The sequence below is a fragment of the Artemia sp. Qi Xiang Cuo genome, chromosome 9, assembly GCF_049724085.1.
Source record: "Artemia sp. Qi Xiang Cuo chromosome 9, ASM4972408v1, whole genome shotgun sequence".
Classification (NCBI taxonomy): Eukaryota; Metazoa; Arthropoda; class Branchiopoda; order Anostraca; family Artemiidae; genus Artemia; species Artemia sp. Qi Xiang Cuo.
Window position 1 is genome coordinate 53,131,483 of NC_142802.1, and position 20,397 is coordinate 53,151,879.

At 34.9% G+C, this 20,397-nt stretch overlaps 1 protein-coding gene across 1 annotated transcript in view; it reads left to right on the plus strand.

Moving 5' to 3' along the window:
• Sin3A (SIN3 transcription regulator family member A) overlaps positions 1-20,397 on the plus strand; it is a 90,467-nt gene that overhangs the window by 41,779 nt on the left and 28,291 nt on the right. Inside the window, 4 exon segments of the mRNA XM_089095017.1 lie at positions 3,182-3,396; positions 13,448-13,605; positions 16,791-16,911; positions 19,948-20,091. Coding sequence (XP_088951143.1) covers positions 3,182-3,396; positions 13,448-13,605; positions 16,791-16,911; positions 19,948-20,091 — 638 coding nt within the window.

Below are 20,397 nucleotides of genomic sequence, written 5' to 3' on the forward strand. Positions count from 1 at the left end.
TACTAGCCTTTACACGTTTTTATTAAATGTCAAAATAAAGATCCAGTGTGTTGACACACTTGTAAAAAAACAATCTTTCTGTTCCCTTTCCGCTTAAAATAAACTGTATTCTCTATATCACCCCCTCCCCCCAATAAATGTTGTTACTTTTAAAAGTGAACTAAATGTACAAGCCTATACTGCATTATTTTGCCCGAAAACATAAGAAAACTGCTAATAATTGGGAAACAATATAATTTTGATACGTTATTATTTATGATAATTTCGTGACCACTTACATGAAGCCAAATTTTCCAATTCTCTAAATATGTTGGAAACGAATTAAAGTCAGGCCAATTAGCACGAGAATGTAATCTCCATCTCCATTCCTTTTGTTTTTATTTAGACCAAGTCAGAACTATAAAATGTTCATCCTTTTTATTTTAAGATGGATTCTACAATGGAATTAAAGCATTTGTTCACTTATTGTATGTTTATTTTGTTTCTTTTTGTGCAGTAATTTAGATGGCTCTCAAATTCAGCAGAACAGCAAATCATGAGTGATTTATAGAAGAAAATTGTATAAGGAGCAATGCAAAACTGAAAAATTATTTAATTTTTAAGAGGGGAACCTCTTCTTTTTGTTAACCTTAAAACAATTTTTTTTTTGGGGCTCAAGTGCCTTATATGCTTTCTGTTGAATCATGATCAAATGTAATTTAGGGTAGCAGGAGCAATAAATTGTCAAATTTGAAGAAAAAAGTAATTGTTAAAGCTATGTTATATTTAATGTGTCCTGAAATAGTCTGAAATGATCAGAAAGATCGAGACTACATTTTTCATTGATGCAATCGATGCTTTGTTGTTGTTCTGCACTGATAAGATTTTCATTTTCTCGTGTTTGTTGATACTCTGGCTGGGAACAAAAACTAGTTGTAAGATAAGATGTTTCGTTCTAATCTTTCTTTTATTTTGATTGGATTCACCTAGATGCAATTGAAATGATGCTTGCAGTTTTCCATGACCTTTGTCATACATCGTACAAAAAAGTGAATTATAGAAGCTGATTTTAGATATGCACTTGAAATCGCTACTATTAAAACCAGATGTGGAGGTCCAACTGTGCGAAATTTCTGTGGGTTTAATGTGTTTTGGAAGTGGGGGGGGGGGGGTATTAAAGAAAGTAGGTTTTTAGGCACCAATGTATGGTATTGATTAGGTGGATGGCTTTACTTACCTTGCTTGTTTTGTTAGTAAAGACGGTGGGAGCAGTGAAGATGTTAAAAGTAGAAAAGCCAAGGCTCAGGGTGTTATTTTTTCACAGTTGAAAAAAGTTTGGACGAATAGGATGATAAGTCTGTGAACCAAGATTATAATATTGGAAGCTACAATGATGACAGTGGTCAAATATGGTTCGAAAGCATGGGCGCTCCGAAAAACGGACAAAGATTTGCTAGGTGTTTTCCAGAGAAATTGCCTACAGATTGTTTTGGGAACCAAGCTGACGGACGATATTTCAATCAGTAGGCTTGACGAAAAGTGTGGTTCAATCCTGCTTTCTAAGGCTATGACGAGAGAAAGTTTTGATGACTAGGGCATGTTCCGCAGATGAAGGATGACTGATTGCCAAAGATTGTCTTTTTCGGCCAACCGTCTAGGGTAAAAGGAAAACAGGTTGTCCGCCCTTGGGGGGGGGGGTGTTATAAAGAAAGATTTAAGGGAAATGGGAACTTCCTGGGATGTTGTAAAGAGGAAGGCTTTGAATAGATTAGGATGGAGGAGGAGCGTGCGTAGCTGTGTTGGCCTCAGGCGGCTTGGTGCTGCAGTGAGTTGTTGTTAGTAGTAGTAGTGGTACTTGTTTATTATACGCCACTCACTCAAGTGCTTCAGTTAATTAGAACCCATTTCTTTGACGCTCAATCCTAATGAAATACCCCAAAATATGATGAAAATATAATACTATAGAAACAAATTGGGATTACATATTTGCGCATTAAGGGGGCTGGGGGGTAAAGTATAGCGGGTCTGCATGCAAAATGTGTTAGGTAAAATTATTCTGCATATTATGAAGTAAGACTTATTTTCTAACTTCAAACTGTCCAAATACTTCGCCCCCACCCTCCCCCTAATGTGCAAATATGTAGCCCACATTATATATTTCCCATATATTCTGTTGTTTGTCTTTGTCTTGTCTCACGATAGGCTGAAAGAAACTAACAAAGCAACCGGTTTGTTCTCGATTTTTAGACAGCATAAACTTGAGTGAGTGGCGTATAATACAAAAGTACCATTGTAACAATATCTGGTATTTGTGCCTGGATGGGTATTTTTGCAAAATTTGCCTAATGGATGGTCTCAGATGATCCTTACCCGAGGATTACATCCATAAATCCTCTATGCATGTTTGTGTGAAAATTATAGGGTAGATAATTTGTAAGATTTAAATCCTGATTTTTACAAAACATGATATGTCACCATTTTTCGAAGTGGCTAATACACCAGTGGTAGTCAGTGTTTTTTTATTTGTTATCAATATCAGCACAACATGCATGTGTACGTCCAAAAAAGATTTTTCCTTCTGAAGGGGGTGGGTTGTAACTTGAAAAATATAGCGAGTTTGTCAGTCCAAATAGCCAGTTTTCCATAAATATAGTGTTTTTGTCTAGGTTCATCTAGAATACTGAAAAATCTTCTTGGTCTATCCCATTTTCTCTCTTTCTATGAGGAGGTGTAAACTAAGACTTGCCATCTTGCATTGTATACATTATTGTACACAGACTGGATCAGTTTAGAAGAACCAGAAAAATTTTTCCAGTGGAGTTTTGGGGCCTCAAAATAATATTGGATCCATGTTTTTTTTCATGAATTTTTCAAACTTCCCTAAATTTGGATTAAAATTAATTCACAGAAAATAGTTTTTGTCAATATGAAAATTTTTAGGGGCTTAATTGATATTGGGGTTTTAATTTGGAAAAAAAATCAGTTAATTTTCTAGGTATATCAGTTAATTTTTATGATCAATTTGCTAGAAGATATAACTATTTTGTATCAATAACAGCAAAGTAGCAACACTGATTAGCACTATATAAGCCTGTCGCGATTTACTTTTACCAAAAATTAGGGATAATTCAAGGAAGGATTGTAAATAGAGGTATCTTCAACTGTTCCAATGTTTATTAAACTGTATTATTCTTCTCTTTAGACTATTCAACTTGCAAAAGACTTGGCGCCAGCTACTGCGCGCTGCCTCGAAGTCACGTGCAACCAAAATGTTCTGGTCGTACTGCATTGTGTAAAGAAGTACTAAATGATACATGGGTGTCATTTCCATCTTGGTCTGAAGACTCCACTTTTGTGTCCTCAAGGAAAACTCAATATGAAGAATATATTTATAGATGTGAAGATGAAAGGTTTGAGGTAGGTAATAATCTAATTACAAAGTATTTATTGTGGATTTCTTATAATGAGAAGATTTTTTGTTTTGTCACAGACATATGACAAAAGGATTCCCCTAGTTGAAGGTAAAGGGGTAGGTCCCCCTGTATCCTAGAAGGTGAAAATCAAATATAAAGTATAAAACGTTGTCCAAACCCAAATAAATGTCACTTTTTTTTGGCAAAAGATCTCATTCCGTATGTGTAGAAGACGTGCCAGAGATATTGACGTCTGATACATCCGTAGTAAAAATTTATCACCTGGTTTTGTCTTCTTACAGGAGTGAGAACATCTGCTAATCATCTACTAATTTGCCAACCATCTACTAATTAGAATTCACCATACTTAGTACCTTTGTGTAAAAATGTTGCCAGGAATTTGTTAATGCGAATTCAACTCTATGTAGCCTAGCGCCTTTGTGTATAAAGGAATACTAAAACACATTTGCCTTTGTTCTGCCCGTGCCACCAGAGGCACCCGGGGCATCAAATGAAATGTCCCTTGATTTATCATCCCTTGATTTACTTCAGCTGCTGCGTCCTCCCATTTGGGTTGAATATTTGTATTGAGGCTATGCTGATCTGTCTGGTAGTTACGCCATAGTCTGTCCCTGGGTCTTGCCTTTCGATGGGATTCTGATGGATGCCTGTGAAGTTAACCATTCGGAATGTTTGGTAACTAATTCGTAGGACATGCCTAAGCATCTCCATCTTTCTATTCTGATAGCACTGGCTGCAAATGGTTGTCTAGTGGCATGTGGTATTGACTGGCTCATGGTTTTCTAGGTCTATTGGACATACAGAATTTTCCAGACGCGTATTTTCGAAGAAAAAATCTAGGATTTGTCTTTCTTGCTGCTGGTTTGAGTGTCTCCTAAGCATATAGCAGTATAGGTAGTCGAAAGACTTGCGAGAAAGGGAAAAGAAAAGGCATTTCAATGTACGGATGAACTCAATGTATGTAAACTCTTAACACAATTTCTAACAGACTGAGAGATCAAATGGTCTGTTTCTAACAGACTATTTCTAACAGTTATTTGCTAGTTTGTTTGATTTTAGGACTCATCGTTTGACCACCCAAAAAGAAATTTCAGTTGATGTCCTTGATATTTGATATTTATTTATTTCGCGGTCGTCGTTTACAATCCACGCACCTGTCGATTTTAAGAAAAGTTGTTTTTTTTTAGAATTTTTTGCACCTGCAGTCTTTCAAACTTAGAATGATGCAGATTTTTCTGTTCTTTGAGTTATGTTAAGAGCAATGTTGTCAATACCCACATCTTGTATTTCTCCTTCAGATTTAAATATGATCAAATCTTGCCTATTTTGTGGAACATTCAATATGAATGATATGGTATTTTCATTCAATATGAATGAAATATTTTCATTCCATCTCATTCAATATGAATTAAGATGGTATTTTCTCTGTGCTTCACCTAAACATTCAGGGACTTTGTTCCTCTTTTGATGAGCTGAAACGGATCGTCAGTGATGGAACTCTGGATGTTATTGGATTGTGTGAAACTTTCCTGGATTCAAAAAAGGATATGCTTTTAAATATCCAAAGATTTAAGATGGAGAGGATGAACCGGAAACGGATGGCGAAAGGTGTCCTTGCCCTGTATATTGCCGATCATCTTGTATATAATTTCCGAAGTGATTTGAGTAGAAATGAGGAACGAATCTTTGAATCCCTTTTTATTGAGATTAAGTCAGATTGTAAGAATTTAGTTGTCGGTTTGGTTTACAGATCCCCTAGTGGATCTATTCCTTCATTTATGAAAATTCTAGAAGAGGTTTTGGACTTAGTCCAAAAGCATCCTTGCGAACTAATCCTTATTGGGGATTTCAACCTTAACCTGCTGGATCAAAATTCTGCTTCGGTTGCAGATTTTTTGTCAATGATGCTTTCTGGGGGACCTCTACCTTCAGTTTGTATACCACCCCGGGTTACTGAGATGCATGCATCACTTATTGATAATATTTTTTCGTCACTAGATGTCTTAGATAATTCGGTGATGATTAGTGATATTTCTGATCATTTCCCTGCTATTTCACGATATAGGACTGCTAATCGATTGCAGCGTAAAGTTTCGTCATCTAATCTCCCAGTTTATCGTTTTGGTGTTAGTGAGATCAGTCTACTTAAATCTCGTTTGACTGATCAGTCATGCGATAGTTTGGATTCTGAATCGGATTTTAACCGCTCTTTTGATTTCTTTTATGATCAAGTAAAAGAAGGTATCCTAGAAGTTTGCCACCAGAATCGAAAGGCTCATACCTCGAAAAGGATAGTACTGCTGAATCCGTGGATCACTCCAGGCCTCCATAAAAGCTGGAAAAGGAAAAATTATCTGTGTAAACTATACAAGGCTTCGTCATCTGCTCCTCATCATCAGCGGTTCAAGGCCTATAGGAATATATTTAATTCTCTGTGTCGGAAGGCCAAGTCTCAGTATTATCACAGGAAATTTTCTGAGTGTGGAAAGGATGTTGGGAAGACATGGAAAATTACTAATTCTGTACTTAAACCTACTCCCCCCCAGCCTTCAGTTCCAACAACGCTTATAGTTGACGTTAAATTTGTCCATGGTTATTAAAATGTTCTGCTAGTGATTACGTCTTATTTTGCTAATATAGGAAAAGCGACTGCTTCATCTGTGAACTCTACAACTCCTCGTTGCGATTTCAGAGCCTATCTTGGACCCCCATGTTTAAAGTCAATGGTCTTGAGCCCTGTTTCTGAGTTTGAGGTAGCTCGGATCGTAAATGCACCTAAAGGTTCATCGTCTTCAGGGCCAGACAGAATTCCTACAAGGGTTATCCGTGCCGTTCTTCCTGCTATTCTGTCACCATTGACTAAGCTTGTCAATATCTCTTTCGTGAATGGAATTTTCCCTGAATCACTTAAGCGATCTAAGGTTATAGTGCTGTATAAAGGTGGGTCCCGGAGTGATCCTGCTAATTATAGGCCAATTTCTCTTCTATCTGTTTTCAGCAAAATTTTTGAGAAGGCTATGCTATCCAGGCTTCTTAGTTTTCTGGATGTCAAAAATTTTTTCCATGATTTCCAGTTTGGATTCCGAGCGAATCACTCTACAGAGCATGCTTGCGCATCTCTCTTGAATTTCATTCATTCGGTAATAGATTTTGGTCTTATCCCGGCAGCTTTATTTTTGAATGTTCGTAAAGCTTTTGATTCTTTGACTCATCAGATTCTTCCTTGGAGATTATTGCATATTGGTATAAGATCAAATGCTTTCTCTTAGTTTGAATCATATCTTTCTGGTAGACTTATTTCAATAGATCCAACTTTATGGAGCCCTTCTGAAGTAGAATATGGTGTCCCCCAGGGATCTGTTCTTGGCCCCGTTTTATTTCTGATTTATGTCAATGATCTGATTTCAGCAGTGAAGATCACCAGTCCTCTAGTATGCTGCAATCTGTGTCATCCGGATGTTCCTTCGTGTCCCAATGCTGCTTCTAACGAAGATTGCCTCGTTGCTTTTGCTGACGACAGCACGTTTGGGACTCTAGGGAGGACAGAATGTGATGTCAGGTCTAATCTGGTGGCAATATTTGAGAGAGTAGTTTCATGGTTTGAGGCGAATTACTTGGCCTTGAATGTTACCAAATCACATTTTCTTATTTTTTCTCGAATTGGTGTAGCTTTCCCTCAACTGACACAGCTTCAGGTGTCACAAGGCTCCTTGTGTAGACCAAAGAATCGGTTGGTCTGGTATCTTGGTATCCTGCTTGATGAAAACCTTTCTTTTAGACACAGTATAGCCATGATTAGGGTTAAGGTTTCACGGAGTTTGGGTGCCATTCGAAAACTCAAACACACCTTTCCTGGATCTATTCTGAAGCTTCTTTTTTTCTGCCTTGTCCAGTCATATGTCTCTTATTGCCCCATAGTATGCATGTCTACTTTTCCTTCTACACTGCGGTAGCGTTCTGTTATTTATTATGAAAAACGGCGTCTGATTATTGACAACAACCGTTCTTAACCAAGACCGCTTCTAAATCTACAGTCTATCAACATTCTTTCTTGTGCTTCTTTTGTTTTTCATCAGCTTCATGGAAATCTTCCAAAATCTCTTCAAAAAACTTCTCAGTTTATTTCTGATTCAGCTCCATATAACCTTCGTTCGTCACATAATATCTGCATTCATCCTACTCCCACTGTGCGATCAGATTTCAATCCCCTCATCGCTTGTCATCAGGTTTGGAACTCCCTGCCTTCTTCAGTACAGAAATGCCACTCGTTTGGCACTTTCAATAGGATTCTTAAGGACCATTTATTTAAGAATCAAAATGAATAATTCATTTTTTTTTTTTTTTTTTTTTTTTTTTTTTTTTTTTTTTGTGGAGTTTATGTCCCCTGATGTCCCCTGAATGTTTAGTTTGTTTTATGGTGGTCTTTTCTGCAGTATGACTCCCAGGCCTCAGGTATGACTATCAATATTTATTGCTGAAACTTGTATAGTTCACTAAGGAGTAGCATTCATGATAAATTTTATTGCTTTCGCACCATTTTATTACAGTTCAATAATTATAAGCCTTATGACTGAATTAACCCATAAACGTCAATTTTGCTACCTAGCCTCAGAAATAAGCAGAGCTGATTGAACTGGGATTTATATAGTTTTAAATATAAGTTTAAAAGGGCTGTACATGGCTTAAGTTATGATATTTTAATATCTTGGATAAGAGCTATGAATAATATCTTAACAGCTATTATGAGGTTGGTTCTACCTGACAATACACATAATTCTGTTTCAACGATAGGAATTCGCTTATAGTAAATTTTTAATTTTTTTTTTTTTTTTTTTTTTTTTTTTTTGAGTCTATTTAATATAATTAATTAATTTAGTTTATTTATTCTAATTTTTCTATAGTTTCCATTTTATCTATATTTTCTTTTCTTCTCCTTCATATGTGAGTAGGTGATCATTTTAAATTTTCTTTTGTTTTTTTTATCTCTGAGTATGTAATTCATATGTCTTCCCTCTTTGTACAGGCCAATGAGCCTTTGAGGGATTAATAACATGTAATACTGTATGTGTATTTAATGAAGAATAAATCTTATCTTATCTTAATTGCTTGTGTTTTTATATCAATGCTAATGAAGATTAATTTGTGAAACTATCTGAGTTTATCCATTTAACTTTCATCTTCATGCTAAAAAAAGAAGCTGAAACTGGTTTCTCCTTCTGGAAATTTGGTGGCATTTTTTTTTTACATATGTGTGTACGTGATTGATTATTAGGATATAACTCTTAGTAGGAATAATTTTATTTATCATTTACTTTTTATTGAGGGTGAAGAACGAGATTTGAGATTCTATGCAGACCATGAAATATATAATATACTATAACAAAAGAATTAGGCTAAAAGTAGTAATTAAAATTACGAAGTTGGACCTCAAACATATAATTAAGCAAATCTAATTTCTATCTTGTTCTTTTTAGAACTTAATACTGCTGTCTTGGTGACCATCTAGTTTAGGACTTTAATTAGTTAACGGACTTAATTTGAGATACCTTCTTTTGTCAACCTAATCAAACAAAAAGATAAATTCTTGGAGTATATAAATCCATTTGTATGTTCATTCTTTGTTATGTTTATTTTTATTACGTTTATATATGAAGATATGTTTATTGCGATTAAAGCAATTAATAGTTGCTAACACTTGGAGCATTAAAACTCACACACATAATGAAACAAAGCATAATTTTTAGCGTAGTTCTTCTTAAGAATTTGATGCTGCTGACTGGGGGACCTCCTAGATTAGGGAAGCTTTAGCGATTAAAAAAGTTCCTGTACAGCTTCTTACCTATGCATGGAGGAGCTTCTCAACGATTGATGGCCATTGATGGCTGTTTCTCCCCTTAGTTAAAAAAAGGCTCTAAAAATTCATAAACAGGACTAAAATACACAAGGACATTCGATCCCAAAACATCCTTTCTGAAGTATCAGACCCATCCCGCCTTTTAATGATTATATTCAACTACGTAAAAATTCAGGCATTTGGGTTTTGCAAACCAATTCTGTCTTAAGCATCAGATAACCTTTCGATTCTTTAATTCTAAGGTTTACCTGTGTTTTTTATGACTTAGATCTACTGTTCTAGGGAAGTTGTGCTTAATATTGATTGAATTGTATAACACTTCAAAAGTGTGGAAAATGGAGTGAATTGCGCTTTCTTCTATCCATTGTCTCATCTGAAATTAAACTCATTGATTTGCCGTACTGTTTGACCCAAATTTGTTCGATTCGGTCTGCCAGAAAAATCTCAGTACGACCCCGTCCCTCCTGTGTATTGGTGTCTTTAAACGGGAATTCACAGCTTTGATAGACTTTGTTTTCTTGTAGCCATTGATTCCTTTTATAATACAGCTTATTGGTTGTACCTTTTTGAAAGGGGAAAAAATTTGACAAAGGTTCTCGCTAGTATAGCTGAAATGACGTGGGATTTCTCCTGAATTATTCTTCTGGAGATATATTTATTGTTAATAAGCCTGAAGTTTGTTCCTTTGGCTGAAGTGCTCTTCCATAACGAGGCCAGCATATATATCTGGATGTTTATAAATATAAGGAAATTAAAAAGAGCACAAATTTCTTAATGAAGTGACCTATAGAAGATAGCAATTGTTATTTAAATTAATAATATCTTGTATACTATTTTAGACTTGAAAAACTAATATGCTGAATCCATTAAAAACGTTTATATTGGCAGTGGCCCCTCACTAGGGGATTTTAGCAGACGTCTTGTGTTTTGTATTTTTGTTTTTACAGTTCCTGTTTTCGTTTATGTTAGTTAAAAATATTAATGTGTAGTGGATTATTTGGCCTTCATTTTGGTGTATAACATGCAACATTTTGTTTCATTGTCCTTGAGCTGCAGGTACTGAAGCTTTTTTTTTCAATCTTAATTAAACAACAGACATCTTGTAGAACTAAATACCACAGGCGGAGAATATAAATTTTTCCCGAGTCACCTGTTTATGCAATGGAATATTCAGCCGTTTAACTTTGATCACTGTTTAGTTTATTTCAAAAACCAAATTAAAAATTAATTTGCAAAATTCGAAAAAAAATCATTAAAAAAATTCCGGATCCAGCATCAGGACTTTTTTTTAATGTATATGCGGACCTGAATTTTGCATTGTCTATTTATATTTGGACACATTTCGGATCCCCCTTTTATTTACCCATTCCATGCTTGGATGCTTTGCAGCATTCAAGAGCGTTATGAATGCCCCTCGAAGCAATTGGGGGGATGGATAGAAAGGAGGTGTAGTGATTGAGAAGCAAACGAGAATTAGTATAATTTTCTCGATTTCCCCCGTACTTTTCATTTAATTCGCCTATTCGCGGGTGTTTCGACGAATTCACACTCCTTCCCTATATTAGTTTTGATGTGTTTCTGGTGTTCCATGGTTCAACAAAATGAACTTCAACGTTTTGTTTTAGACCAACTGAACAAGAAAGACTTGAGCGGATTAAGCTCAGAATGATTCCACTTTTTAGCAGTTCAAAGTTTGGAATTTCCAAACTAAATAAGGAGTGTTCCATCGTCAATTTTTTTTTGTAGTTTAAGTAAAAAATTAGTCATAAATTCTAAGGAAAATGATAAAATATGCATTGAATCTTAAACGACATTAAATGCTTTTTTAATGAGAATCTGCAAACGTGTAAAATTATGATGGCTTAGACTAAATTGAGCCAAGGACTTTTTAGACAGGAAAGTGATTCGAACCATTTGTCTTTTTTAAATTATTTAAAAAAAAGGCAAAAAAAGGCGACAGATGTCGACTTAATTTGCTTTTCTTCCTTTTGTTGGCTGGATTGTTTTTACCAACAAGGGAACTGAATGCTTTAGGGACACTTGGGACGAATCATTAAGGAAATAGGATGACTTTAGTTTTTATTTGTTCACAAATTTATGTAGTTTACCATTAGTCGCTAAATCCAAAAGGTTCCATTGAAATGATTTGGGTGTCAGAAAAAATACAGTGACAGAAGTGAATCATAGCTGCCAAATAACTATCCTTCCCTCTTGCTCTCTGTATTCCTCTCGTTCTTTCGCCCACTTTCGTCCCTTCCCTTCATGATCTCAGTCCCTTCCCTCTGTCTCCCACCTTTTTCTATACATCCGTCTATCTCTAACCACTCCTGCTCTTTCTCGCTTTTAATTTTGTTGGGACCTTCCTGTTTCTCTGATACTATAAAGCTTAAGTGTATTATTTCTTGTGTGTTTTAGCTTTATAATCTGGTATATTTTTTTTCCTATTGATAATGATTTCCTATTGATCCTATTGATAAAGGCTTCCGGACATGAAGCCGAATTTTTTTTTTTTTTTTTTTTTTTTTTTTTTTTCAGTGGCTCGATTGACTGTTTTACCTGTTATTTATACATTTTCAGTTCACTTTTATCTATAAATAAAAAGGCAGTGTGGGCTAGGAAATTATTTATACTGATATTTAAATTACAAATATATTTTTGATTATAGACCTGGATTCCCTTTAGTCTGGAGTTGTATATCCACAGTCTTTTTTTAGGCTATATGTATCCATGATTTACATACACATGTGTTCCAGGAATAAATAGGTTCTCATATTATGCATTCTCGTATTCTGAAAACTAAGAAAGACTCATTCATCCCATCAGACTGTCCCCAAAGGACAACATTTATCTTTCTAAAGCTTGTCATGGTGTGAGAGAGTCCTGTAACTTTTTTAATTCCAAATGCTGTCGAAGGTTTCTGTCAAAGCAGATAATAGAGAATCCTCATCATTGAAGAGCAACATCAAAACTAAGAACAGACGGAAACGGCCCATTTATACGAGAGGGAGGGTATTACACCGTCTAAAGAAAACCGAGCCGAACATAACTATGCAACATTTGTTTCAAAGTTAAATAAGATTACCATCTTTTAATCTTTTATGTTTAGCATAGTCAGACGGCTATGGGGCTGTATTTACAGGGCTGTTGAGCAGGGACGTATCATTCCTTCGCAAGGATTTATTTATGCTGTTCTGAATTTCCATTCCAGTCCTTGAACAAATTGGAAGCGTGTATATGCGTGTATACGAATTTAAGCGTTTAAAGCGTTTATATAAATTTTGTATTTTATATGTTAGTATTAGCTTTTAAGGGCATAAAAGAGTTTCATGTATGTAGAACTGTGTTTTTACATCAATGATAAGATCAAAGTCAAACAAGCCATACTCAACTTTATAGAATCACTGTATTTACGTAGTTCAATATGCTTTATGATAATAGTTACAGTCCCCCATCTTTAAATAAATGCTGTTGATTAATTCAGCCGGTTTTTTCTTATATATATCTCTCTTGGGACGCTTGGATGTTTCTGGTGTTACCAGTTGCTACTAGCCGAGTGGTTTGCAGGATGAACCTGCAATCATGTGTCCATAAGGTTCGAGTCCTGGTATTGCTGATTATTTGGTTATAAACGGGGGTAAGTGGCGTGACTCTGTAAGGTTAGCCAGAGTAAAGCCAGCTCGAAATGGGTGCCAGAAGAAGTCTGGGGAAGGTAAACAGGAAGTGTGTTCAAAATCACAGTATGACTGGCCCCCAACTGACTGAAGGGCCATAAACCGGAGATCAGCATCGCCTGTTTGAGCTACGGAGTCTACTGGCACATCCTCTGCCTTTTTTGTATCTAAAACTTAATGTATTAGTTCAAGGTTTTTCATATATTGGATGCCTAAAAAAATGCTTCTATGCTAACAATTGGTCGTTAATAACAGTCGAAAACCACGAAGCACATTTCTTAGTTTTCTGTTCCCGTTAAATTAGTGTTGTATACGTAATGCCTTTTGAATTATCGTTGCTAACTCGTTCAATTCCTTCTCAAAGATCTGACTTTTCTTTTTTTTTTTTTTTTTTTTTTTTTTTTTTTTTTTTTTTTTTTTTTTTGTCCATTGTTCGATAATACTGTGGTAGCTGTTGCTGCTGTAACAAGTAAAGTAAATATAGCTTATATTTTTAATGTATTTAATAGATGGATGTTGTTTTGGAAGCTAATTTGGCAACAATTCGAGTTTTGGAAATGGTACAAAAGAAGATGGCGCGGATGACACCTGAAGAAGTAGCGAGGTTCAAATTGGATGACTCTTTAGGTGGGTCTTCACCCACAATACATATCCGAGCCATTAAAAGGTAACATTCATCCCTTGTCTTCTTTTTAACTGCATAATGTCAGCTTTCTAAAAGATGAAACTACTTTTCTTGGCTAAAATACATATGATTTACGTAAAAAGATTTAAAAGGTTGTACATTCTTGTTTGGGTCAAATTTTGTGGTTTTCTAGATAATATTTGACACTGGGGCAGAATGCTAGTGGTGTGAATGAGGCAGTCTGAATTTGACTATCTTACTAATGAACTATCAGCACCTGATAGAGTTGAAAATGAATTGTTTGGTGAGAAACTTGGTCAAATCATTGCCAAATAATTTCTTAGACCACACTGCTTTTCCATTAAAAACAAAAAAAAATTTTTTAAACACGAAAAACGGGTTTTAATTTTCTAACAAGCAGTGAACAAGTAGTTCACTGCTTGTTAGAAAATTAAAACCCGTTTTTCGTGTTTAAAAAAAAAATTTTTGTTTTTAATCATTGCCAAGCAGCTCAATCATCTTTTTGAAATTTTTCATTGAGAAGAATTTCCTAATGGAGGCAAAGAGCGAAGTTGGTACTCCTTAATGCCTTTAAATCCCTTTTATTTCAGGCGAAAATCCCCTAAAACACCATAACCACAAAGTATGGAAGATTTGTTCAGTTTGAACAATCCAATTTTAGAGACTACCAAATTAAATACAGTTCCTCTCGAAGGCCAGGGATATTCAAAAGAATTAGATCTTGATAAATAGGCTGTTTTTAGTCAGAGGCTGACGGTAGATTAACTACTTTTTATGGTGCCAAATAGGCTGTGTCTAAGTCGATTTTCTCATATTCATTTTTGCAACAACCGACCCGATATCTAGTGGTGTAATAGCACATCGTTGCCAAACGTTGAAAAAAGGCTGCCCGCTGATGTTGATCAAATTTGTACGTTACACTTACTGAATGGCGGCCCTTTTTTGACGCATCATCTACCTATCACCAGATTATTCCCATAAATGGTATTATTCCCGACATATTTGGCTTAGGTGCAATGACTCCAGTTTAAAAAATAATAAGTCTGCAGATGGTCCATCTTCCTACAGACCAATTACTATCTTCTGGATTTTGTAAACTATTTTAAAAGCTAAGTTTTTAGATGTCAGTGCCTGAATGTAAAGCCCCATCCCTTCAGTTTGGGTTCCAGTCTTGTTTAGGCTGTGGCCATACGCTCCATATAGTGTCAAATGCCCTGCTTGAGAATCACTCTTAAGAAGTCTTGCTATCTGAAAATATGACGTGCAATAGGATTTTGGTTGAAGCATTTACTCTCGGATTATTGACAATGGCGGGAGTAAATTGTGCGGCTGTTTGCCATTTGGATGTTATGTACATTATACTCATAGTTTGTATTAGATAATCTCGTAAATTAAGTTTGGAGTGTGCTTTAGTTCTAGAAGAAATTACACAAGGAGCTGTTATGTCACCGGATCTGTTCAGTAATAAGAATTCCTCTTCACAGTCCAGAGTGACTTATATCCGTTCTTGAAATTATTAAATAGTGAAAATAAATTAGCTGTAAGGATAGTGTTCGTCAGATATCTGACGTTTTTAATCCAGGTTCCACTATGCACAAGTAATTCGTGCATAATGGGGAACTATTCAGTGCCTGATCCTTATGTCGCTGCAGAAGGTTATTGAAGTACTCTAGCAGGCTTGAAGCCAGTAGCCGTCTCCGGAAGGCTATACTTACTTAGTGGAATATATTGTTGTGTTGATTATTTATTTTGGTTTTTGTGTCTCCTTTGTCTTTTTTTCCTTTTTTTTCTGTCTTTTGCTTTTCTGGTTAATTTTTTTTTTTTTTATATAAATTCAGTTAAAATATTTACTGGCCTTATGAAGATATTCAATTTTTGTAGACTGAATTGTTTAAACTGTGTTTACTTAACATTAAAACATTTATTTTAATGGCAGCCTCCTCGTATTATCTTTTATTATGTACATGGCCGTTCAGGGGGGGGGGGATGGATTAAGCTGCCCCGCTCGCTTTGACTCGGGAGTGAGGTGACAATGTTTTCTAAGGGCGATTTCGTGAGTCGTTACTATTCCATTCTTCGGTGGGAAGGAGGGGGACGGTGAGGTTCATTTTACCCTGGTACCGCCCACCATAGGAATAGCTCTGGAACAAGTTGTAATAAATTAGTGCTTTTTTAGCTTCCTTGTAATGGATGTGTTTCTAATATATATATCTTGTCCCTATTCTAGACTTCAGGGGAGGGTTGTCATCTATGAAATAAATTTTCATCAGGTTTTTCGCAATGGAGGAGTAGTGACGCCAATTCACGTTTTTTTTTTGGGGGGGGAGAGATATGTGGTTTTCTAAATCTAGAAGACTGTTTTTTTCTTCGATGGCGATTTCAAAAATAAAGTTTGTTTATGAAAATGCTGCAAAGAGGCATTTGTCGAATACAATGTGGGGAAATTTTGTGTAGAAGGGAGGGGGGCCAGTCCTTGCTACCCTAGATCTGGCCCATAAATACAGGAAACTTTAACAATGTGAAACAGGTCGAATTGGATCTTTGAAGCTTTCTACTAACTGAATTATCCAACAACGCCTGCAAAATGATTGAAAATGTAGCCTACTCTTACATTTGATTAAAGCAGCATAATAGTTATTGCCTCCATTTCAGTAAATAAGCATTTGGAAATCTAGATAGGATATAGATCCCGAGAGAAAAAATAGAAACACCTTTGATACACGATGCAGGCAGTTGATAAGCTTCAAAATGCGTGGTTTTGTTCTATGGTAACATACCATCACCAGGAATGTTGTATAGAAACTTAAAAAAAGAAAGAAAAGACACTGTGAAGCGATTGATTTTTGTCACGTTGGTCTCCACCGTGGCTGGGTGAGGCAGTATGCGTAAAAGTGTAATAGAAAGTCCAGATAGAAAGAAAATTTGTTTGGTTTCTGTTTAGCTTCAAAGGGCATATGCTTACTTTAGGCTGATAGGTCATCTCAGTGACGGAACTATAGAAAGTTTGGAGCAGCTTTGAAAATCTCCTTTTTTGTAAGGTTGATCTCCACCGCGACTGGGATAGGCGGTGTGGACCAAGAATATATTTTTTCCTCAATCAGTTTTAAAGTTCGTTTTGTCGTTTTTGTGAGTTTTTATTTTTTACATTAAAAGTTTTCATAGAGTCATTTTTTTTATTTTAATTACGCCTGGTAAACATTTTTTAGGATATACGGCGAGAAGGCAACTGACATCATTGAGGGTTTAAAAAGAAACCCTTCCGTAGCTGTTCCTGTTGTTCTAAGAAGGTTAAAAACCAAAGAAGAAGAATGGAGAGAAGCTCAAAAGGTATGAATATACCTTTTTGAATTATTTTGAAACTTTGTTGTATTAACTCCTATTTTACTCTGTTCAAACTCCTGTTCTCTATTGTTCTTTTATTTGACCGACCTTCCATGCTAGTTGTGCTTTGTTTTCTTCGATTTGCTACCTGACCAAACTGTTTGTTATCTGATCGATTTAGTTAAACTTTCGAGCTAACAAGAGCCAGCTCCAAAACTCAATTTATTATAATTTGTTTAAGGCCAGCCAATCAGAGAGCTTCATCATCAATCCTTAGTAAATAAGCATGGATCATATGAAATAAGAATTCAGCCATAGCGTAAACACTATCTATTTTAACTGGTTTGAACCAGCCAATCAGATAAACCTTATTATCAATGGGTTTTGTATTAACTAAAATTAGGATGTTAGCTAAATGCTAATTTTAGGTTAATCTAGGTATTAGTTATATCCCATTATGAGGGACCTTTAAACCTGTTTGTGGTAAAAGGGAAATTTTTCACAAGAACATAGAATATGCCAAAGGACATGCAAGTCTGCCACAAAAAAAAAAAAAAAAAAAAAAAAAAAAAAAAAAAAAAAAAATCTGGGATCTGCCACAATGACATAGCATATTGTACACCTCTCACTAAATTTCTATTTGTACTATCATTAAATCTTCTATTCATTCTTGTCACTTGAGAATCGTCACTTTTCATATAATCTTGTGGTTTTCAGTCACAATGACAACTCATTGTTGTAAGGAATGTGTTTGGCTTTTGGACGACCAAAATAGTTACGGATGACAACAGAAATTCCATTAAAATGAACTTTTTTGTTTGTTTTTACTCTCGCTGATGATATTGATATATTTGTTTAACTTTAACAGCAATTCACATACAGAAATCAACATTATTCACCCAAAACCAAACGGTTGACGTGGGGTGAATCAGGTAAAAAAACACATACATATTACATATAACATCTTTTAAATTCACTATAATAAGAAAGAAAGGAAAAAAGAGAGAAAAAAAATGATACTACAGGGGTTTGATGGGGGTTGAAATATGTAGTTTACAGTTATTTACTGTATACGGAACATTATCCACGAAATGAATGCCAGCAGATCTAATAGCTTGAACAACCTCCCTTAGGGTATTAACAACCCTGAAAAAAATTATAAGACAAACCATAAATGACGGAGAAAATAAAGGAATAACAACTAAGGAAATTTATATCAATAGAAAAATTAAGGAAAAGTCCATCAAAGACCTTGCGCTAAGAGATACAAAAATAACAAAAGCCGGAGAGAACAAAAGCGATAAAAACTTGGAAAATAAAAACAATACATAGAATAAGAATTAAAAATAAAAATCCACCAGCCTGAATAAAGTTGAAGAAAAAGAAACGGAGGTTGAGATATAAAAAACAGCTCGAAGTAAGGGAAACAAGAATCTGAATCAAGCAATAAAATTTTTTTTTTTTTTTTTTATATATATATTTGGCGAAATATTTGTGGTTTTCCTAATTTATTCACAGACTGTAAATCTTCTTTGTTTTATTACCGTGTTATTAGAACTTATAAACAACGGCGAAATTGCACAAAAATAGATATTTATGAGGGATAAGTGCTATTTGAGATTGGCAGCATGTGACAACTACGATAAGAATTAGGTAATGGAAATGGATTTTTACTGCAGTGATTCTGAGACCTGTGGTTGATGGGGTTTGAAGACTTCAGACAAAGTTTCAGAGAGTTGAAATACTTGGATAATGCTTTTAAATGAAAAATGGAAAATGCGTATGAGGTTATTCTTTGTGCTGCCAAACATCCAAATATCCAAAGATGTAAAATAACGTAGTTAAATGGTCCTAGAAATAATTTGCTTTCTGTTTTAAAAGAAAGACACTGTATATCAACAAATGAAATACATAGAACGAAAAACTTCTTCTGTCGTAGATTAAACCAAATTGAGCCCTTCCTCCAATATAATTTTTGTCATTTTCTAACTGCATGCAATTTTTCGCCATGTTAACAAACAATAAAAAAGTGTTAATGATGTTAAGAGACAAGCTTCTAATTGAATAGTATTTGAACGTGGATGTAACCGTTAAAGCTTTAGAGAAAGGGACATATCCAACTATTTCGTATCTTTAAATATTTTTGTTTTTAAATATACTTATTTCTATACCTAACGCATGCTTTTGCAAAGATAAATTGTCTTAAAGTTACTTTATGTTTTGGACATTTTTTTGCTACCGTTTCATTTACAAACCGTTTTCGATGACGGTTCAAGCTTAACTTACTGATGTAGGTTTATGATATTTGTGCCTCTTTTGTGTTCATGGCCGTATTTTTGGCTTTGAAATACACTTTATCTTATATTATTTTTACAATGAGATTTAGCTAGCGTTGGACCCATTCAGAATAAGATTTAGTTAAGTTCCAGAGCTAGCTAGAGCCAGTACCGTATTTCAATTTATCTGAATTTGCTAAGACTAGCCGATCAAAATGTTTCATTATCAATCTTTTAGCTGTATAATTAAAATGTATAGAGTTTAAACTGTATGGTGAACCTCAGCTGTAGCAACCCACCACAGGGCAAAAAATTTGATTTTGGTGACGAGGTTATGCCAAATCGTTTCCATAATATTTCAAATAACAAGAAGAAAAAGAAGAACTAAACTGTGAAGATTTTCCATCTTAGCTAGTATGAACTAACCATATGGATATTTGCCAATCTGTACGTATGAACCAAGATTGGACCGGAAAATCGCAGGAAGACTTGAACAAACTTGTTTCAACAATGTATTATTTTTTCAGCTGTTTTAAAAAGCTGTGGACATCAAAATATTTTTGAAAATCTCTAATAAATTGTAAATCTTTAGGCTTAAATTCTAATTTCAGGTGCTCTGAGTTTCTAAATAAAATCAGGAATAAAAAGAAAAATAATTTGCTTTCCTTTTTGTCTGAGATTTGACTTTACCTTAAATACAAAATTTTTATTGAAGGCCTCAATAAAATGTGGCGTGAACCGAACCTTATGCATTATTCTTCTTTAGGGTTTCAATAAAATATGGCGTGAACAGAACGAGAAATATTATCTCAAATCGTTGGATCACCAAGGAATCACCTTTAAGCAGAATGACATGAAGTTGTTACGGACAAAAAGCCTCTTGAATGAAATCGAAACTTTGTATGAAGAGGTAGTATGCTAACTATTTTATGTGTATATTTTCTATTCCTTTACTTTGCAGACTTAGAGACCCTTTATCTCCATGTTTGGAGAAAAAATATGGGTTTGTAAATTGAAAGTACCGTATATAAATCAGGTTTCTTAGTCGATTATTCTCTCAGAATACTTAATAGGATTTTTCGTCAAACTGATACATTCAATCGATCTGATAGCAATTATTTAATGGCTACGTAGACTCATTGCTATTTTCAAAAGAGGGTGGTAAACATACATGTACAAACGAGGCAGGGGGCAGAAGAATTTCCATGTTTATTTT